General features: G+C 39.8%; 1 protein-coding gene across 2 annotated transcripts in view; it reads left to right on the top strand.

The window, feature by feature from the left end:
• Nucleotides 1–9,135: 9,135 nt before the first annotated feature.
• The window catches only part of tie1 (tyrosine kinase with immunoglobulin-like and EGF-like domains 1), a 32,918-nt gene continuing 19,260 nt past the window's right edge, over nt 9,136–22,793 (top strand). For both annotated transcript variants that reach the window (XM_074668826.1, XM_074668825.1), the window contains exons 1-9: nt 9,136–9,408; nt 12,213–12,509; nt 12,602–12,712; nt 12,809–12,964; nt 15,615–15,746; nt 17,576–17,716; nt 17,824–17,952; nt 18,487–18,632; nt 22,203–22,347. In XM_074668826.1, the coding sequence (XP_074524927.1) occupies nt 9,345–9,408; nt 12,213–12,509; nt 12,602–12,712; nt 12,809–12,964; nt 15,615–15,746; nt 17,576–17,716; nt 17,824–17,952; nt 18,487–18,632; nt 22,203–22,347 (1,321 nt within the window). In that variant the 5' untranslated portion in view covers nt 9,136–9,344. The remainder of the gene's footprint in view (nt 9,409–12,212; nt 12,510–12,601; nt 12,713–12,808; nt 12,965–15,614; nt 15,747–17,575; nt 17,717–17,823; nt 17,953–18,486; nt 18,633–22,202; nt 22,348–22,793) is intronic.

The following is a 22,793-nucleotide window of genomic DNA, read 5'->3' as shown; positions in this document are numbered from 1 at the left end:
AAATGTTGTCATGTTTTCAAGGTCACAGTTCAACATTTGCTAGTTTAAATTTGTCCATCAGCATGCTGTGAAGTAAACACATAAATGTCACGAGCTGATCTACGGGCCTTTCGAGCAGCAGCCGTATTTTTGTCAGGACAGGTAGAAACACTTTGGTAACTTCCTCAGGATCATTACTCAGGCCTCTGTCAGGTCAAGGTGTGTGGTCTTGGGAGACTGTCGCGGGAGCCGTTAACACTGAAGATGACTTCACACGTCTCGTGTCCTGTATGTGAGAGCGGCGGAGGAGCTGAATGGCAGGTCACACTCCACAGATTTCCAGAAGAGAGCTGTCATGTGGACGATGCAGTCAAGGCTGAAGGAAAAAATACTCCAGCCTTCCAAAATACTGTAAATTGTAAAAAGATTGGCTGCAGCCATCATCAGAGTTGTGTATGTCAGCCGTCGCCATTTTTCTTCTTTGGAGATAGAGGATACCATATTTGGGAAAGATTGCTTGGTGAGCTTGTGAGTGAGACAGCTGGCCACGATATTTCTCCAAGAATTATTTAAGTGGCTGAGCATAATGAATTATTTCTCAAACAAGGCAATCCAAGAGAGCTGCTACAAATTTTGAAGGAGAAGTGAGTTACAGGACGGTTCATCATCTCTGTTGCCAGCACTTTTATCTGAAGTGAAAGATCATAAAGAATCATGGTTCCCTCTGTATGAGCAGCTGGCAGCATTTTGACCCAGAGAATAAAAACAAAAATATATTTCTACTTTGAAAATTTTAAAATTGAAGCCTAACTTGGACCTCTAATATTTTCCATTCCTCCTTGTGTTGATCCAGCTGTTTGTGGCAAGTTTCCCCAAAGATTATTGAATGGCAGTTCCTCTCTGTGAGAAAGGATACAGTGGAAAGTGACAGGAAATAAGGAAGAGGAAAGGAAGCAACATATGACAAAGGTCTCACTTGTGTTTAAGTAAACATACTCTTCACGTTATGTCCCTTGGCCGCTCTCTGACTTATTCATTCCTTCAGAGCAGCATCTGCTGTTAGCCACAATGATAACAAGATGAAACTGTCTATCATTAAGAGTATGGCTGTGACGGATTAGCCAAAAAAAAAAAAGATTTTAAATTGTGAAGACCCCATGAATTAAATTTTTTATTCATGGGTTTCAAACTTATGTTGGTTCCAGTTTCTTAAAGCTCCTGTGAAGAATTTTTTGTTTATGTTGATTTAAGCGAGCCCTATCAAAGAAGGTCATTTTTATGTAACTACTGCTTTTTCCAACATTAAAAGTTTTTTTTTTTGGTTTTCTTGGCACAGCAAAGAAAGATTAACAGTCAGAGAATATATATACAAAAATAGCAAAAGATACAAAGATATTGCATGTTTTAAGATAAAAACACAAATTTCAAAAATAAAAAAAGTAAAATAAAATAACAAAATCACTTCACATTAGATAATAGCATAAAACTTTTACCCAACAAAAACATATCACCCATCCTAATTCTCACAGTCAGTAGTAAACGAAGGGTGTTTATTACCAGCTGTGTGCAGGTAATCACTTAGTCTGACACTTCGCTGTAGGACCACTTACCTACTTACCTTACACTTAACCCAAATTTTAGTTTCAACCAGCCGACTCCTCTTAAAGTTGGAAAAACTTGGAAAGTATCTCAAAATCAAGCACAGTGCACTGATCATGGTCAAAAACACAATCATAGAGTCTGCAGATAAACAATGTCAACAGGTTGACAGAGTGTGGCTACGTTAGCAGAGCTAGCAGCTCCAGCCTTCATTCCTCCCTGCAGGTTAACGTTAACATACCTTTTTGTTACACGTCACTCTGGTTGCGTTAACCAGACACAGACGTCATATCACTTACTATCAAAACATGTCAGACAAATTCAAACTGATTCTAAAGCTACTGATGGTGACAGTGTTTGCTGGGGTAGTCGACAACAGTCTGAAAAAGTGAGAGTTTGTCTGGGATAAAGACTCTGTTTCCCATGAGCACAAGCACCCACTGTTGTGACGACATGACTCTTACCAAGGCATGTGATTGTTTTGAAGCTAATGAATGGAGAACAGATCCTTTTTAACACTACTTTTCAGTAGTTTGAGATGTGACGACTCAGTTTATAGCAGTCGGCTGTAGTTGGTGTTACTCACAGCATCAGTGAATCCTGGTTATGTCCCATCAGTGCTGATCTACCGACTCCAACCTCACCCAGCAGAGCTAACGTAACCTCACTCTCCATTTTATTGATAGACTCTCAAGTTTGAACAGACCACTGCAGAATAACTGCTGACTGTGGGTTGGAATGAACATTAGCACAAACAGCTTAACCAAGGGGTGTCATTTTTACTGAGGGCCATATCAGCATGATGGTTGCCCTCAAAGGGCCAGCTGTAATTGTAAGACAGTATAAAATTTAGCTAAAGTAACTAAGTAAGTAAGATGTGACTAAAGCCGCGTTTCCACCAAGCAGTCCGGTTTGGTTCAGTATGGTTTGTTACAGTTAAGCCTGATCCTGTTTGCGTTACATAGCAAACTGTGCCCTCTTGCGGTAGGCGGCGGGTAAGCCCGATTCCAAAAGCTGTAGCTGTTAAATAATAGCATGACGCCATAGCAGCGCGACACAGTTTACCCCGCTAATAAATCCAACAAAGAAGAAAAACACGACACAGTAAACAAAGAGCAACAATGGAAGACATGCAGTCCTCTCTGTGATTGGCATGTAGCTCTTTGATACCAAGTGCAATCAAGCTTTGTTTCAGAGAAGACTGTGTGCCGCAAGGAGAAATAAAGCCGCTGTCGGGGTAAGTGACGATTCTTATAACCAATCAACGAAAAGGGTCAAAAAAGGGTCCCAAAAAGTGGGAGGGCTCGTCTCGGTTATTTGGGGAGCTGCCCTAGGATAAGTCAGTGGAAAGGCCACAAAGTGTACGCCGCACCAAGACAAACTGAATCAGTCTGCTTGGTGGAAACGCTGCTTAAATGTAATGTAAAATCAATGCAATTACTGCTTCAATAATGCTTCCTCTGAAAAAGACTTTTCAGCGCTGGCAATTTCTTTAGCCGCAACAAAGCTAGCTTTCACTGCCGCAATGTTTTTGGTTGTGGCTTTCTTAAACACATCCTGCTGTAGTTGCAGTTTGCGCTTTAAATCTTGCTCTATTTGTTTTTTTTTTCTTGAAGGCTCACCTTAGCGCACTTAGCTCATTGTCTGGTGTCAAAATGCTGACGTAGATAGACATACCAGTTTTTTTCCTTGAAGCAAAAACATATTGGCTTCCCATTTTTCTTGAAACAGCGTCAACTTTTCTCTTCCTAGACATTTTGGAATCATAGTTTTATTTCTCAATTCCACTAGTCTGAAAAATGGCATTGATGTGAAAACACTGTAATCTAGCATCATGGGAAACATAGTTTATGGTCAGTGCACCCTTTTGACTTATCTATTATCAGACAATCAGACCTTTTAAGCTTTCACAGGCCACATAAAATGGCAATTGACATAAGTACTTTAGCAATGATCATCTCATTTTAAATGTAGATTATGGTCAGGTGTATATTTAGAAGTGTAACTTTTTTTAAGAGCACTTGGAAAGTCTTCACAGGGACTTTGAAAACTGTGACCTCTTTCACTCATTTTGGCAATGTCCAGACCAAAGGATCCATCCAATAAGTGTGATAATGCCTGACACATTATAAAAAATGACCCTTGGTTGCGGTCTAACAATACAACTAAGAATGGGTTGTAAAGGCGTGCCAAAAGCAACATTTTTGGCAGAACATTCTAGAAAGCGGAAGACCAACAATATCCTGTCAGATTGTCACTGAACAGTTTTAAAATTCTGCTTTAAGGAAAATAGAAACCACCTGAAGTAATATTGACGTTATCGAGGCTTAAGAGCGTTTTATCTTTAGGGATATCCGACTTTATAAGACCTTTGATTCTATGACAAACATTCATGCACTATCTCCGAATCTGTATTTCTTTATTTCAACACCTGATACACACTACGTCCTGAGGCCGTTCCCTCACACTCAAACACGTTAAGTACACAAGATCGGCCTCTCTGAGTCCCCATAATTCTTTGGAAGGTTTCTTTATCAGACCACAGGGGGTAGACTGAAATGGAGGTCCATAACACTCCTCGGAGGGGGGGGTTAATTCAAGGGTCCTTAGAGGTGTGAGTGACACCCTTACTCAAGCTCCCAGGGTCTAGAAGGATCTTAGCGTGTGGAGCCGGGCCAGCTCGCCACACAATGAGAGGAAATGGGAATTTAATACAAACTTTCTCACAAAGTCTCAGAGACCTCCCGCCTCTTTGCCGGTCTCACTTCCAGACACCCCCAGTTTGGCCATCACCACCTCCACTACAACCACAACAAAATGTCAGAAACAAGTAAAACATGCCCGGGGAGTGTGCGGCTGTAAATTCACTGTTTGACGCAATGCTGGTTGTGTTTCCACACGCTCCTTTGGTCCACCACAGTGACTCTTTGCACCCCTGTTTGTGAAAGTTCTGCTGAAGACTGACGCTGTAAACTGTTACATGGAAAGAGTAAATAGTTATGATGAGTGTGACCGAACATTACACAGACTGCTGATTGCATAAACCCACTGTCACAAGGAATGACAAAATGAGAAGCTCAAATAAAGAGATTTCATTTTTCATCAAACAGACTGAAATTAGTGACTGTGCCTACGAGCTAAAAAAAAAAAAACAGTCGGACCCCGATTTGAAAGACTGTGAGGAGTTTTTGGCTGGTTTTGAGTCCGATGCCTGTTCATCACCTACATGTTGAAACAAGATGACCAGGGTGCGGGCTTGGCTTGGGTGGTTCGAGTTCGCTTCCAGACCAAGGCCACTTTCCTGCATGTCATTCCTCAACTCTCTTTCCCAGGTTCCTGCTCTATCCACTGTCCTATCCCCTCCAAATAAAGGTGTAAAAGCCCAAAATAAAAAGTGCTGAACAAATTTATCAGACCACAATCCAGTGTGTGGTGTTTTCTACCACATACAACCTATAAAACATGTTTTTATGAATCCAAAAAACAATTGAGGGCCGCTTACACTGGGTGGTGGTTTAATATATTTGTTGAGCACTGTGCAAATAAAAAATAGAATAGAATAGAATATACTTTATTTGTCCCAGAGGGGAAATTCAGGAGGAGTCACAGCAGCAATCAAGAAAACAAAAGTAAGAAAGTGTATAGAAAGTGCGGTCCTTAAGAAAATAGATGATGACAGCTTGTCCATCATTGTCCAGTCAGCCAGCCTCCACCTCCACAGGGTCCAGGACTGAGCTTCTTCAGCAGTCTGTTCAGTCTCTGTCTCCTGGATCCTGTCTGCTCACAGCAGGTGAAGCTCTTCCAATGTGGCGTTGGTGTCTGATGTTAGCTCCGTTAGCCATGTCTGTGAATAGCACGATGCTACTCTGCCTTCTGGTATTCCTTCTGTTGCTGGGTTAGCACAGCTAGCTCGTCCATCTTATTGGAGATAGATCTTACGTTCCCAATAACGATGGAAGGAGGAGCAGGTTGATGTCGTCATTTCTTAGCTCACACCTGAGAACCAGCACGTCGTCCTCACCTCCTCCTCCTCACCTTGTGGGAAGACATCAGGCCTTACACCAGTTAGCATTGACATGCTACAGACTGTCAACAGCTGAGTTCACATGTAAACAATGTGGCCATGGTTACATTAAAAAAAAATTGAGTTTGTAGGGTCTCTCTTTTTGAGTACTTTGGTCATTTCTTCTTAACTAGGTTTTTCCTTCTGTCTAAATTCTTGCTTGTGTTGTATGTTGCTTTGGACAAAAGTGTCTGCTAAATGGAACTGTTGAACTGTAGAACTGTATGTTAGCTTCCTTGCACCCAGTTACAGCTGGGACCTGCTCCAGAACCCAGAATAAGCAGAAAAGAAAATGGGGACACATAAAACTAGTGTATTAAACCGATGTCTCTGGGTTAAATGAACAAATGTTTCAACTTTTAAACCACAAAGTTTATAGCCGAGATAGATATATAGAAAGTCATGAGAATCGGTCTCAAAGACATCAACAAGTCATGGAAAAATCATGAAAATGTATTGGGAAAATTCTGATGAACTAATGATAAATTGAGCTATGGATCAGGTAACAGTTGCAGTGTTTTCAACATTTTGTAAAGTTATTTTTGGGCTTTTTCATGCCTTCAATTAGATAAGAGAGGAAACAGGGCGAGAATGGGGAATTACATGAGCGAAAGATTGCTCGGACATTGCGCCCGCTCATTTTAACAATCACGTGGCAAATAAATCCTCAGGATTTTGGGGGTTTATATTCATTGCATGAGCCCTGCTTTGCACTGTCACTGCCACCTCGACCCCACACTGTTGATGCAGCAAAAACATTTCAATCTGTTGCAAATCCAAGTTGTCTGACTTAAATGAAACCATGTCATCTCTCTAATGCTCCTTTTTCCTCTTTATTTTAAAACTTGGTCGAGAATTGTTCCAGACTTGCATTGTTTGATGCGCTGTTGCTATGCTTGGGAAGCCCTATTGTGAAACTTGAACTGGACCAGGAGACATGCTGAGTCTTATCTGTGTCTGCTGGTGTCATAAAGCGAGCCGCCGTCTCTTTAACAACAAACACAGTTCATAATTACTACAGAGAAACAAAGGCTTTTGGGTACAATGGCTAATGTCCGAGGAGCACAGAGCGAGCTCCACCCTGCAGAATGATTTCCTTCATGTAAACACAATGTACTTAATGTAACAATGCATATGTATACGTACAGTCTGCTATAGTCCTCTTACTCTCAATGCACCATTACATGTTTGCATACGTTAGTGCATACGAACAGAGGCGTCTGGCTGCAGCCTTAACGCTGCCTCAGGCTGAAGCGTCTGTATTGACCCAGCCTTCAGCCTTTTCCCCTCTGGCTTCCTATAGAGGCTCCACCAAGCTGTGTCTGCAGCATGCACCGCCTATCTGTCTTTTTCTTCTTTCCGCTTAATGAGTTTGCCAGTACCCTCTGTTGCATAACCTTTAATGCACACCTGTAGATGCACAGTGCACAGCTGCAGGTTCGTGCTGCAAACAGACACGTGCACTCTGCATTGGCTCTTGGCAGCTAGCTCTTCGTGATTGTCCTCTCTGCAGAGTCCATTTCTGCATCTGTGGATGTTTTTGAAGTGTGCACAGAGGAAATTAGAGGTCCTTTAAAAAGAAGCTGTTCTGGCTTCTGAGCTGCACAGGTCACACCGACAGGTCAAAGGGAGACAATACAGATCTGAGTCAAAGCTCGGCGCCAGCAGACTTTGTTTGCCAAGAGGCAAAATGGAGGCACGGTGATCTGTAGACCAAACAAATCCAACCTGTGCATGCCCATTTCAGGTTTCTCTTCTTTCTGTTCAACTTCAGCTGATTGGACGAGTACTTCCTTTTTTTATCTGATCTGGATTTTAGTTCGTCATTTAATCAGGATGTTCACATTTTCAAAAAGACATCGACGTCCAACTTTTGTCTTAATATTTTTAGTAGTCTTTTTTTGACAACCTTGCTTTAACAAAATCTCCCGTGCCCACCAAAGAAAGCCACATTTACACTCCTGAAATCGAAAACAGGAAATCTCAAACAATAAGAAGTTGACTCAACTTCAAGTCGATTGTCTGAAGCTGCGAGGAAACGTAAAGAAAACATCAAATCAGCTCCACAGTTTTTGCAGAGTAAATACAAAAAAGGCGTGTGCAGCTGTTTAAGAGTGCGACAGAGCAGCACTCAAAGATTTGAGCAGAATAGACAAAACAAGCATATTGTTCATCATTTCCTGAGGCTGACTGATTTTAACACAGGGAGAAAAAAAACATGAAGCTGAACATAAAAGCTGCAGGGATTGTAACCCACTCATTGAAGTGAAAGAACAAAGCTGTTGCATTTGGCAAAACGTGATACCAGCTGCTGCTGCAAGTGTGTTCTAACAGTAACTCTGCAGAAGTCAGTGTCTGTGAGAGAAAATGCACTGTCAGCAGTTAAGGATACACTGTGTATGACTGCTGTTTGCACAGGATGAGTGGTTTAAATTGGTATTTGGAGTGGATCATTACTTTGTATGGCTTATTTGTTGGTCATGAACACCAAATTGGTTTTGTTTTCAGTGATATTTTTACTATTTTTGATCCTGTGTTTGTCTGGAGATCCCACATGTAACCATGGCTGCATTGTTTACATGTGAAATCAGCTGTTAGCAGCCTGTAGCATGTCAATGCTAACTGGTGCTAGGCCAGATGTTTCCCCACAAGGTGAGGAGGAAGGGAAGATGACATGCTGGTTCTCAGGTGTGAGCTAAGAAGTGACGACATCGACCTGTCCTTCCTTCCATCGTATTTGGGAACATAAGATCTATCCCCAATAAGATGGACGAGCTAGCTGTGCTAACCCAGCAGCAGAGGGAATACCAGAGGGCAGAGTAGCATCATGCTATTCACAGACATGGCTAACGGAGCTAACATCAGACACCAACACCATGTTGGAAGAGCTTCACCTGCTGTGAGCAGACAGGATCCAGGAGACAGAGACTGAACAGACTGCTGAAGAAGCTCAGTCCTGGACCCTGTGGAGGTGGAGACTGGCTGACTGGACAATGATGGACAAGCTGTCAGCATCTATTTTCTTATGGAGCTTTTTGCACTTTCTATACACTTTCTTACTTTAGTTTTCTTGTTTGGTGCTGTGACTTCAATTTCGTTGTACTTGTTACAATGACATTTAAGTTCTATTCTGTTCTATTCTGTAAAGTAAATCCCTAGATTCTTATAAAATGTGTTTATTCCAACACCTTTGTAAGAATGCTTCAGATTAAATTCCTTTAACACAAAGAAAAAAATAAAATTGTACAAAAATAAAACAACCACACTCACTTCTTTCTCTAAAACTCGTCAGGTAGCACAGAAAAAGATGTATTTCAAACCATCAGAGTGCTTGGCACCGTACTGGACCGAACAGTGACAAAGTTTAAACTCATTAATCCATTAATCGAGCCGAGGAGGTCCGGAGCGCCAGCAGTCCTCCGCTGTCTGATGACGCTCTTCCTTCCTTTCCCACCCCGAGAAAGCTGAACCTCACCACAACTCTATCTCTGTGGTCAGAGAGACGGATACAACCTCTGTAAGTCAAACAGGACTGCTGTGATTTTTTTTCCTGAGGAGAATTAACTCCTGAACCGGAGCTTTGGAAGGTTCGCCAAGTTATGCGTAAAAAGGCGCAGCGCTCGTCGTGACGCAGCGTCACCGTTTTGGATGTACAACTCAGTTAAACTTAATTCCGCTCAGAAGCTGTAACTTTGTTTCCCCAATGAGGATTACTAAAACCATGAGGATTCTGTGGCTGTTTGTGTTGCGCTTTCTGGATTTATCAGGTAAGAGGGAACACATTTCAGGATCATGTTTTAGGGAGCACTTTACAGGAGCGAAACATCAAAGTGAGGTTTCACTTCCAAGAAATGTCTAATTTACTTAGAGGGATCTGTTTCCTGTCTTTCAGTATTCTTTATTTGTGTGCCTTTTTAACGATTCTAACTTTGTTAACATGACAAAAGTGCTCTGAGTGCAGAGCCTGGATTTCTGAGTCCTTGGGGAGAAAAGGAGCTCATCCATGTTTCCTGCTATTGTTCTTTGGTTCTGGGGCTTAAATTCCAGTAAGAAGGAATCTTAGACAAACAACACAGGGTTTGGCAAGTTTATTGAAATAACTACATTCCTGAATACTTTTCTTTGACCAAAAAAGAAAAAGGAAAAAAAAAGAGGAAACTGGTCTAGTTTTCAAATCTCTACCTCAGGTGTCAAAGTACCATTGTAACCTCTTAACTTATTGACTGTAGATAATGTTTCTTCTCTGGCTTCACTGGCACATGGCGCCACATTATTTTATCTTCATAAGATCTTTCTTTTCTTTTTGATTCAAACTTTTGTCATGTTTCACCCAGAGAAACTGAGATGATGGCCTCTATTGATGGCTGATACTTAAGTTTAAAGCAGAAGAAGAAGCATGGGCGTTGTTAGACCTTTTTTTAGGGGTGCCAAAGCCCCCGAATATCTTCTCCCAGCTCCCCTACACTGCAAAAACTGAAATCTTATCAAGTTTTTTTGTTTTATTTTCAGTAAAAAATGTCTTTTAAGCCTTAATATGAGTCACATTCACCTGAAAAGTCCAGAAAATGTCTTGTTTCAAGTTGTTTAAAGACAAAAATGAGGTCAGAATTGCTTGTAACAGGTAAAAAAAAACTGCCAATGGACCAAGAGAAAAGTTACTTGTACATTATTCTAGTTTCAAACAAATTTCCAAGCAAATTTTTCTCTAGTTGCATTGGCAGATTATTTTTTTGATTGTTACAAGCAATTCAGACCTCATTTCTGTCTTTAAATCACTTGAAACAAGACATTTTAATTATAAACCTTGTCTTACCTGAGAAAATAAATCATATTCATAATGATTACAGAACCTGAAACACAGCTTATTCCATTTTTCTTTTTTTTTTTCAATTTCATGTGGTATATAACACAAATTCTTTAGTATTGTTGTTGCAAACAGAAAATTCATAGCTAAGTATTCTCAATGTTGTTATTGTTGAGTGAATGAGGGTTAAAGTGTAGGTTCAATCACTTGCAAGAAACTCTTTACATCCTGATCTCTCTAGAGCAGGGGTCTGCAACCCTACCTATCAAAAGAGCCATGATGCCTCCTCTTCCCCCAAAGAAAAGTAGTTAAGAGCCGCAAAATTTAAAACAGCTGGTAAAGCGATCTCTAATAAATTTATTATATTAATTCATTTTACAAAAGGTGTCACCTTGAGCTCCAACATCTAAAAATCGAACGTTGAGCATCGAAGGTCGGAGAGACATGCAGATCACGTCAGTATTGGGTCGCTTCATCAAAGACCATATCTAGACGTCAGAGCAACGTGCAAAATTGGTACAAATTTTGACATCTAAATCTGACTTCTTTTGGACATTGTTATGACGTTCAGCATTTGGACGTCATTTGCAGACCAAATCTAGACGTCAATGAGACGTTCAGAATGGATCCAAACATTCAGACGTTGTTAGTAGACCTCGGACCTCCATACGACGGCCGAAAAAAAACTTTCATTATGCACCTTCAGGAGACCTGATTCAGACGTCAAAAATTACGTTACATATACGTCATTTCAATGTCACATTGCACAGTGGGGAGATAACTACAACAAAACAAGCAAAAACAAAAGAAATCAGAACAAGATTCAGAAATAATTTTTATATATCTTAATGATATTTTGTTTTTTGTTTGTTTGTTTGTTTGTTTGTTTTTGTTTTTTTGACAAGGCCAGAGAGAGCCACTACAAGGAGGCTAAACAACCACTTGTGGTTCCAGAGCTGCAGGTTGCAGACCTCCACTCTAAGCTCCCCCTAAAAGTCAGATCTTAAAAACGTCCCTGTTAGAAAGAAAACACTAACCTGAAACCTGTACAGGAGAAAACTAAAAATATATTTAGTGTTTTTGTCTTATTTTCAGTAGAAAATGTCTTTTTAGACTTAATATGAGCCACATTCACCTGACCAGTCCAGGGAAAGTCATATTTCAAGAAAGGTGTCTTGTTTAAACACATGATTCTGGTTTTAAACACATTTTTGATCAAATTTTCCTTAAAGTATTGAGTATAAAAAGATAATTTTTACTTAAATTATGACAAATAATAAGATTAAGATAGAGATTTCAGTTTTTTTTTTTGATGTGTTAGCAGGGTTTGATTAAAGAAGAGCTTGATCAGGAGATAAGGAGATGAATTGTTTAGAGATGCTAAGAGGGATGTTTACAGCCCTTATGGTTTTAAAACATCTGGACAGTGTAGAAACACACCCTGAGCTTTTATTGAGCTTTTACTGAGTGTTAAAAGAATTCAGTGCACCTGCTGGGCATATGTCTGATAAAGTTGTAGGTCATCCAGTTTAGAGATTTTTTAAGTAAAATCCAATGACAAAGGTTTATATTTCTTGCTCTGATCACTAATCCCATAAAACTTCAACTCTTGAGGACCATGTTTATATGAAACAGCCTGAAGTAACCTCAGAGCTTCCATGTCTACAACAAACTTTACAAGAACAGATTGCAATGGTTCAGTATTTGATATAAAGCAATCTACAACTCTCAGACCATTTCTTCAAACCCATCGTCTTCTTCCTACAGATGCTGTGATTGACCTGACCATGATCTCCCCGGCCCAGTTCACAAACGCCAACCACTTCTACATCAGCTGTATCAGCGGAGAGCGCAGCTTTCTCCCGGTGGAGCTCGACATCAAAAAGGATGACAAAATCCTCGTATTCCCCAAGAAACCAACCTTTAGAGTGCACAAACCCAGGAGCAAAGAGGCCGTGGCTCGACACTTCCAAGAGCTGGATCATATCGGCATCTTCTACTGTAAATCCACTATGGGAGCTACCCGCCCCGAGACAGTTACGATGATCAACAACATCGGCAGAGGTGAGCTCAGATGAGATGATGATGCAGATTACACAGCTTGGGTTGGACACACTTTTTGGTGAAATTGGTGTTTCTGTGTGTTTTTATTACAGCTGATTTTATTCCAACTCACCTCACAATGACTGCAAACAAAAATGAGACAGTTCACCTCAGCATGCAGCTCCTCAGCTCCCAAAAAAGAGACGTGACGTGGAAGTTTAACGGTAAGACCGGCCTCAACTAACAGCAACCATACAGTTTAAAAAAGCATGTTAAGCAAATGAAGCATTAAAAAACATCTTTCTTGTTTTTTTGTGTAGGAAACTACAATTACATGACTCACTGGAACGACATAATAAACCGCACAGCTGTTCTGACGGTGGAGAATTTACAGTTTAAGGATGAGGGCATCTACAGCGCCAGCTACGTGGGAGACAGCCCCCTAAACGGCGCCTGGATGAGGCTCATTGTTAGAGGTTTGCTGACTTTCACAATCTAAGATGACACACACACACACATGAGCAGATAACTGGGCTGTTATTACACACGTTCAGGTGTTGATTTGATGCAAGTTTCCACAAACTTCTTTTACTTTTGAGGGATGATGTAACTCCTGAGTGCAGGACATGATGTTGTAAGGATGAGTCACAGCAAATTCTTCAAGATTGGCTAATCTAAAAGCAAAAACAAACTTCACAAATAACCCCAGAGCATGGAAAAGGAGGGTGGTGTTGTGCAAAGATCATTTTTTTATCATACAGGTTTAAAAGACAGAGCACATACATGTAAAGGAGAATACGTAGTAAACACAATCTTCCATAGCTCACCAAAAAATGATCTAAAACCTAAAATCTACTCATTTTCCATCCATTTCCATCCATACCCATGAAGGAGGTGAGGTTTATGACCCATAATGCATCCAGACAGAAGGGGAAGCTCTTGACATTTTGGCTTCTTAGTCTAGTGAGGTACACTTGTTGTATGTCCACTGCAAAAAAAAAAAAAAAAGAAATCTTATCAAGTTTTTTTTGTCACAGCCACATTCAACTAGTCAGCTCAGAAAAATGTCTTGGTTTAAGTAATTTAAAGAGCAAATGAGGTCTGAATGAGGTCTAACAAGTAAAAACAGAAATCTGCCAATGAAACAAGAAAAATATGCTCAAAGATTTGCTTATAACTAGAATAGTGTCTTAAAACAACTTATCTCTTGTTCCATTGGCAGATTTCTTTACTTGTTACAAGCAATTAAGACCTCATTTTTGTCTGTAAATAACTTGAAATAAGGCATTTTTCTGGACTGATCAGGTTAATGTGGGTCATATTAAGTCTAAAAAGGCTTTTTTTAATACAAAGTTAGACAAAAAGACTTGATAAGATTTCAGTTTTTCCAGTTCAGTTTTCCGTTTCTTATACCAAGCTAACTGGCTCCAAGCTAGCTTTATCTCTACAAAATCTGAAAACAGTCCTCTTTTAATAAAACCAGGAGCCGATCCTGAACTCACTGAGGGCAATTTTGTTTTATTTCCTCTGGGAGATCTGCAACAGTACAACTATATCCACCTGCTTTATGTTTTCTCTTTCCTTCCATCCACCTCTGGCAGCAGTTTTATGTTTATATTTAATATAAACTAACTGTCTATCTGTAGCTGAAAAATGTCCTTAAAGCAACACAGATACACAAAATGCCACTTTATACATTAGGGCTGAAAAATTAATCGATTTAAAATGGACATCTCAATGTAATAGAAAGCCATTTTCAAATCGCAAAGGCTACGGTTAGAATAAAAAAGTTTTATGTACACAGACCTGGAGGAAATATAGTAACTTGTACTTGTTCTCCTTAAAACCTACAAGGATCAACCAAGTAGATTGTAGAGCCATGCCCCATGATCACTTAATTCTGTATGGTTTGTTACTCTTACTGACAACTGGAGGACAGTAAAATTTCACAGTATTCCTTTTTCTTTTTCCATTAAAGGATGCAAAAAAGACTTCTTTAAATAAAAAAAAGTATGCTAAATCGCAACCGCAATATTGGTATAAAAAAATCACAATTAGATTATTTTCCAAAACCATTCAGCCCTATTATACATTTATAATATTGAAGCAGTTTGTCTAAATCAGGGGTCCCCAACCATTACCAGGATGAGAGCTACGTTTAAACAATAGAACAAGCTGCTAGTCCTCTTATTTGTTTATTTTTTTTCACCGGATACATATGTATCACTTTATTATAAGCTGACCTTTAATATGATGTTTGACACTGCATGCTACTGACCAGGGCCTTGTAAATTGTCTGTTATTCTCTCTTTTTTTTTTTGGAAGGACCTGGTCGACCCATTGTTTATCTCCAAACAGTACAAAAGTTTTAGTAATAGTAAAATGGAATCAAATAAAACATTCTTTCTTGGTCACCATGAGGTAAATTTTAGTGTCAGCTTCTAACAATCAAAATGCAAAAATGTAACAATAGGAATAGAACAGAAGAGAAACTCAAGAACTCTAAAATAAAAATTAAGAAAAAAAAGAAAATGAAAAATATCACTATTTATGCAACAACAAAATAAGTACAAGAATAAACAATAACAGTCAATACTGGGATGATGTGCGAAGATGACTGTACTTATTGACTTTTGGATGGCAAACATGTGTGAATCCAGGTTTGTTATGATATGTTGTAAAGTCCTATTGCAGTTAGGAGGATTGATCTGCAGTATGCTCAGTCTTGCAGAGTGGGAGTCTCAAAAAGTCCAAATTTGTAACCATGAATCTATTTGCGTATGTTGTAAAACACTGTACTTTGTTATTGATGAGTTAACATACTTGTTACTGTGAAGTAGGACAAGTAATGGGGTCAAATATACAGGGGTGATTGGCTGAAATTCTCTGTGGCAGGGAGGGGGAGATTGGAAAGATATAGAGTTGTAGCAAGTAGATACACTTTGCGTTCATTCTTTGCATTTTCTTCCTTATTCTTTTTTTACATTTCACATTTGTTTGGTGAGCCACTTATCAAAGGCCTGCTTGCTGACAACAGCTCACGGAGACCCCTGCTCTAAATGGACCAATGAAAATGTTGTATCAATCATTGTGTTGTCTAACAATACGACGATCGTATTCCTGCAGACTGTCCCAGTAAGAAGTGGGGGAGTTCCTGTGACAGAGACTGTCCAGAGTGTCTGAACGGAGGAGTGTGTCATGATGTGGATGGAGACTGTATCTGCCCCCCAGGGTTCATGGGAACGCGCTGTGAGACAGGTTGGTACTCCAGTCTCTATGGAGGAAGAGATGTGTTTGAATTCTGTATGTTAAATAGGTTAACACACATTGATTGTTGCACTGAGTAGTTTTATTTTTTACAAAGAGCTGAGTCACTGTTTAACACTTTATACAGTAGAAACAGCAGTAAAAGTACTTAGCTCATGCACATACACTACACTTTAGACTTGGGGGGACGGCTATGCTAACCAAACTTTGAGGCTGTGAGCTAAATGCTACAGCCAGTGTGCAAAATAATGCAATAAACAGCACGTTGATGATGCGCAAGTATGGTGTTACAAAAATCTTGCACAAGTGGACTCTAGATGTAGCTCTGGAAAAACTTTTTTTTTCTTTTTTTTCCCCTTTTTTTTGGGGGGGGGGAGACACAATCACGGGAAAAACAATGGTTTCCTTTAACAAAACCATAAACATTGTCTCTGCAATCAAAGAAAATTATAAAACATAAAATCAAGTTCATGCAATAAGATAAATGATTGTTCTAGATTAAAAAAAGTTACCAAATAAGTGCTGAAATATAAACAAGTAAATAATCCAGAGTTAAGAAAAAGATAAAAGGGGGTTTAAGTAGGGATGGGTACCTAATAAGGTACTTTTATAGGTACCGACCAAATTCTGTCAAAAGTACCGGGTACTGATTCACGTAAAATCAGAAAGGTACTGTGCTTAGGTACCTAAGTGCATCCTTGTGACTGTGAGGGAGTGGAGGAGTGGGTGATTTTTCATGCTGGGCATAAACACAGCATTGCAAGGTTATACATTTAAGAATGAATATGATAAAATGGAAAAAACTTGAGATTTTATCATTTAAAAAATTTTACCACAAAAAAGTACTGAAATATTGGTACCGTTGGGTACTAATACCAATTTCCAGGTACTGCGCTGTCTTGTTTCAAATATAAAAGGTACCCATCCCTAGGTCTAAGTTGGGAAAAAGACAAGACTCAGGACAGGACAGGACTAGAAATGGTCAAGAAAACATTTCAACTTTTTTTTTTAAATTCCTAGAACTGCCCTTCACCCTTAGATTTATCTTCTCCACTTGGAGGAAAGACATAGGATCACAAAGCCATGTTGAACAAGAAGGGGGTTTTGAGGATTACCAAAGAAGTAGGATTTAACATCTCACCAAAAGGGGAGTAGATGCTAAAACCAGGGATTTTAGGGGAGGAAGTTGAGCTTGGTTAAGTGTAAGTTAAATCCATTAAACAGTTTTTTTTTTAATGTTCACGATAACAAAAAAGATTTAAGATTTAAGATGTGACATTATCGCTCAGCCAAAACCACTCATCATTCAATTACTGTGAGCCAGGTCATTTTACTGTGATTTTTACAAGAAGCTGGTTAAATGCTAACAAATCTTGTTTTCCTGTTTTGTTTTATTTATTCGTTGAATATGTTGTTAGTTTTTACCCAGTGTCCACCTGGATTTTTAACTAATCATGTTTTTTTTGGCTGCTTTTCAAAGACCACACATCTGTGAAAATTTGTGAAACAGGGACACAGCAAAACAACATTATCCTGCCATGTTTAGCTTCCCATCCTGAGTGTAACAGGAAGTAATGTGGTCATCATTTGGTTACAGTATCTTCTCTGACATATTCTCTACATCAGGGTGCAGACTGTGCCAAAACTTTGATTATTTTTGTCCAAGTTACATACTTTAGCAGATGTTAGCATCTGCTGGACAAACTGGCAGAGCAGTCAAAACCTCCTCTGGGTTATTTTCATGAAAGCTTGATACACCAAAACCAAAGGAATTTAAATAAACACATTTGTGAATTTGTCTTCCTCGTTCTTTCTTGCAGCCTGCAGAGAAGGAATGTTTGGAAGAAACTGCCAGGAGTCATGTGGCTCCGGGATAAATTGTAAAGGGGTTCGGTTCTGCCTACCGGACCCGTATGGCTGCTCCTGCGCCAGCGGCTGGTCTGGGAGCCGCTGTGAGACACGTGAGCACCATTTTCTCTCATATCCTGTCATTTAACCATCTTCAAGGTTAATGATGCACTTTTTCCTTCTGCCCGTCACAGTTTCACTTTATGTTTTCTGTTTTCAGCCTGCCATGTGGACATGTACGGACCAGACTGCAAGCTGAGCTGTAAATGCGAGAATGGAGGAGAGTGTAACCGTTTCAGTGGCTGCCAGTGTCCCAGAGGATGGAGAGGACAGAACTGTGAGAAGTCTGGTCTGTGTCTTCACATCACATCAGCACATTTAACCTCCCATCCTCCTCTTCCTCCTCCTCCTCCTCCTCACTGGACTTAATCTTGTTTGAAAAAATATTGAGCGTAGTGACGTTCTCCAGTGAAAAGAAGCACAGAAAACACTGCTCTGCACTCACGGATTACGTGCAGTGTAATTTATCAGACAAGGCTTGATCAGTTTTTTGATCCTAATAAAACTCAGATCAAACAGGCTTGTCTGCTGAAACGTAGAGCAATCAGTGGGAAAATAATCCTCGAGGCTGTAACAGTTTGCGGGATTTTCCATGGAAGTTTAACAGCAAACATAATTAGTGTGATTCATGATCTCAATCTCTGACCAGTGAGTCGGGTCAAAAATCTTCTTTGGAAATGTGAAGATAATTAGGTTGGGATTTTGTAAAATGAGCCTTTGAGGGGTAATAAACTATTTTCCATCCCTCTATCACTCACTCTGCTGGAACATCAATAGCTCATACTGATATCCCACGATCTCCCCTCTGCTCCATCTTGTTCAGACCGGGCTCCACAGATCCTGGATTTGGATAGTAATTTGGAGTGGAATCTGAACTCCAGCCCTAAGATCTCCTGTTCAGCTACAGGAAACCCCCTGCCCAGCCACACCAGCATCGAGCTGAGGAAGCTGGACAGCACAGTGCTCAAGGTAGAAAACATCCACAAACAGCAACTGCACTGCAAAAAAATGAAATCTTACCAACTGTTTTTGTCTTGTTTTCAGGAGAAAATGTCTTTTCAGACTTAATATGAGCCACATTCACCGGGCTAGTCCAGAAAAACGTCTTGTTTCAAGGTATTTAAAGACAAAAATTAGGTCTGAATTACTTGTAATAAAGTATATACAACTTGTATACAAAAATCTGCCAATGGAACAAGAGAAAATTTTCTTGTTTTAAGACATTTTTCTGGTTTCAAATTTTAGAGAAAATTTTTCCAGTTCCATTGACAGATTTTTTTTTGAAAGTAACCAGCAATTCAGACCTCATTTTTGTTGCTAATTAACTTGAAACTAGACATTTTCCCTGGACTGATCAGTTGAATGTTGCTATATCAAGTATATGAAGACATTCTTTACTTAAAATAAGACAAAAACACTTGAAAAGATTTCATTTTTTTGCAGTGTAGCTTTTATGTGATGTCGTCTTTTTATTGCCTTTAGCCTTTTGACCTCATTCTTCAAGTTTTTATTTTATACTGTTTGGTTTTTTTTGTTTATCTGATGTTTTTATACTCATGATTTTTGGACTGTTTGATCTTATTGCAATACTTCTAACAATTTTTATTATTTGTTATCATTACTACACTTATTTGAATTTAATTTCAATTTAGTTAATTGAACTTTATGTAATTTTTATCAATATAATCATAACTTCTTTCCGTCTCTTCTTTTCTTTGAGTGTATATATATATATATATATATATATATATATATATATATAAATATATATGTGTGTGTGTGTGTGTATATATATATATATATATATATATATATATATATATATATAAAGTTTCATAGTCCATATAAAGTCATTTTCGTACTTCTCCTCTAGTTCTTTTAGTCTCAGTCCATGTTGATGGTTTCTTGTGCTGCCCTCCTGCTGTTGGATTTTTGGGTATCGTTGTCAGCCACTTAACACATGCTTAAGTGTGCGCTTGGGAGCCCATACATGTGCTGAAATGCCCTCTTGGGTGGAAAAACACACTAAAATCTAAAGCTGTGTTTCCACTAAGCAGTTCGGGTCGGTCAGTACCGTTTGGTACAGTTAAGCCTGATCCCGTTTGCATTTCCACAGCAAACTGTGCCCTCTCGTGGTAGGTGGCGTGTAAGCCGGATGCCGAAAGCTGTTAAACAATAGCGTGACGCCGTAGCAGCTTATCCCGCTAATAAATCCAACAAAGAAGAAAAACGCGACACAGTAAACAAAGAGCACAGATGATGACATGCAGCATTTCGTTCTCCCTGTGATTGACATGTAGCTCTTTGATACAAAGGGCAATCAAGCTTTGTTTCAGAGAAGTCTGTGTGCCACCAAGAGAAATGCAGCCGCTGTCGGGGTAAGTGACGATTGTTTTGACCAATCAACGGTCTGCAGTGTTGTAGCTCCACCTTCCGAGAGCGGATCGGTTCAGTCTGGCACCCATACGAAAGGGTCCCAAAAAAGTAGGCCGGCTCGTCTCGGTTTTTGGGGATCTGTCCCGGGATAAGTCAGTGGAAACGCTGCAAAATGCACGTCATACCGAGACGAACCGAACCCGTCTGCTTGGTGGAAATGCGGCTTAAGGACGCAGTCACACTGACAAACCGTGCCATGCTTAAGCACGCCGTAAAGCGTGTTTCAATCGGCCAGTGTGACCACAACCGTGCTGTGCTTGAGCCGGTTCACTTCTCTGCTTCGGAGAGATGGGCTTCAGCACGGTTTACTTGATGCACGAGCACAAGCACTCGGACAGCGCGTATGATCCATGACGTATGATCACCACGAGCGAATCTCTTGACAATCATTTTAAACAAAATGGGGTGTTAGAGGGCTATGTCCGACCATAAGTCTAAAAGTCTATAAAGTTGTAGCAGTGCTCTCTGTGTCTCATTGAGCTGACTCTGATGAGATCGGGGCTACATATAAACAGACGCTTCATGATGGCGTAGGAGGGCCATGGGCGTATGTGATACCTGTTAAAGTCTGGTTCATATTGGCGTGATGGCCGTACTCTCCAGTTGGGGGAACAGTGCTGCGGGGAGCAATCGTACTTTATGGATGGCCGGGGTGACCACACCCTTAATTGTCCCCTTGGTCTGTTCAAACGTAATAACTGACATCTTGGAAGCCAAAACGTGTGCTTAAGTGCCTTCAAAAAACAAGTGGAACCTAGTGCCCCCATCAGTGGCCAGAATGCGCTTCATATGCGTTTCTTTTATTTTGGCCTCTGCCTTCCAAACAGTCTATGGACGCCAATCATCGTCGTATTCTTTACATGTTGGATTGTCCTCCTTGATTCTTAATTATTGTTGAATCTGTCATTCATTCATTTCCTTAACTTTTCTTGTTTAAGCTCTTTGTTTATACCAATGTCCCTGTAAATTAAGTTATTATCATCATTATTGGATATCAAAGTTGGTCTGATTTTTTTTTTAAAAATGAGAAACACAGATTGATGAGGGCGATCCAGTGTAGAGTCTCTGATAGTTGGTGCACACAGAGGTGCCCTGAAGATGCCTCTTAAGTGAAAACTAAAGAAAAGAAAAGAACACTTGATTTGATTTTGTGTAACTCTGGAGTTATTCAGTGACTCAGCAGACAGAAGAGTTCCTCTTGGAGTAAAAAGATGGAAAATCTGGCAAAGGACAGAGAGCAGAAAGATTATCCATCTCAACAAAATTACAGTAAAGACAATGTAACCCGGGCCAGAGAAAAAACAAAGTAAGACTGAATACTGTTAAGCAAACGGATGATTGTGGGGAGAAGAATATCCATCAATGCTCAAAGAAAGGATCTGTTGTGGTTTTACTTATCCTCAGCACTCCGTCCTGTTTGTCTGGTCAGCCTCTTCAATGCCTCTTAATCAAAAAGCTGGACAACAGCAGCGTGCTCAAATATCCCTATGTGGATTTTGTTTTTCCTCTTCCTCCTTAAAAGCTTTACAGTTCAGCTTGATTTTTTTTTCTGAATGAGAGTTGGCATTTCTGAGATGACCAGACCCCAAACCCATCACAAACACTTCCCAAAGTGCCAAACTCTGCCATCAACTGTGGAAAAAATTAATTCATCACCCTCCTAATTGTTGATCTGCAGTTTGTGTGCTTCCATGAACAATGCAGCGTGCTTTATCGGCCGCTAAAGAATCACAGAGTCTAATTGCACTGTGCCTTTAAGATCAATCCAATGATTACAGGGTCAAGTCAATCTCTGAGGAAGTCAACAACACAATGGTCTGACCAGATAAGGCTGTATCACTCTCCAGAGCAGCAGTCTGCATGTGTTGGCTAAAAGTGACATGCTCAGATTAATGTGTTATTCCCGCTGTGCTGTTTCCCTGATAATATGAATAATCTGATAAAGACCTGAACCAGCGTTTCCCACAGGAACGCCAGAGTTTCTCACACTGAAGACAGTCTTATTACCAATGTGCACAGCAGCAGAAACAGGTTCAGGGGGTTAGGATGGGGTTTTAAGAATGATGTGCTGGTTTTCAAGTTTGTGTGTGTGTTTGCTTTCAGGCTTCAAGCACCATGATGGACTCCAATAAGAGCACAGCCCTGTTTGACATCCCTCCTCTGACTGCTCAGCAAGGAGGATTATGGGAGTGCAGGGTGTCCACCAATGGGGGGCAGGACTCCCGCAAGTTCAACCTCACTGTTAAAGGTGACTGACTTTTAAAGACAGAGAAGAAGAGATGTTTATTCTCCCAGAACAAGGGTCTTTGACCTGTGACTCTGGAGCCTCATTCACATTCTCTCTTTGACTCCTTTGTAGTGGCTCCTTGTAGAATTTTTTTTTAATATGTAAATATTTAAATATCAAATATATTTTTTAAAATATGAACATGAAAGATTTTTTTTATTTTTCTTCCAGAGTATTCATGATTAAAGACGAACACTAGATAAAAACATGCATTATCGTTTTGTTAAACTAAATATTCTTCACAAGCATCAACCATGGGAAAGCAACTTTTGCAAATTTTTGAAACTGCAAACATTTCAGACAGTTTTGGCAGATTTTTTTACATTTCAAGATTGTTTGGAAATTTTGCAAGTTTAAACAACTTTTTTTTAATTTTATTTTTTATTTTCAAATTTTTGAAATTTCAA

The sequence above is a fragment of the Halichoeres trimaculatus genome, unplaced genomic scaffold (assembly GCF_033239565.1).
Source record: "Halichoeres trimaculatus isolate MK-OKI-2021-1 unplaced genomic scaffold, fHalTri1.1 fHalTri1_scaffold_4, whole genome shotgun sequence".
Lineage (NCBI taxonomy): Eukaryota > Metazoa > Chordata > Actinopteri > Labriformes > Labridae > Halichoeres > Halichoeres trimaculatus.
The sequence above is the reverse complement of the archived record's forward strand: the minus strand, read 5'-3'. Positions and strand labels throughout refer to the sequence as shown.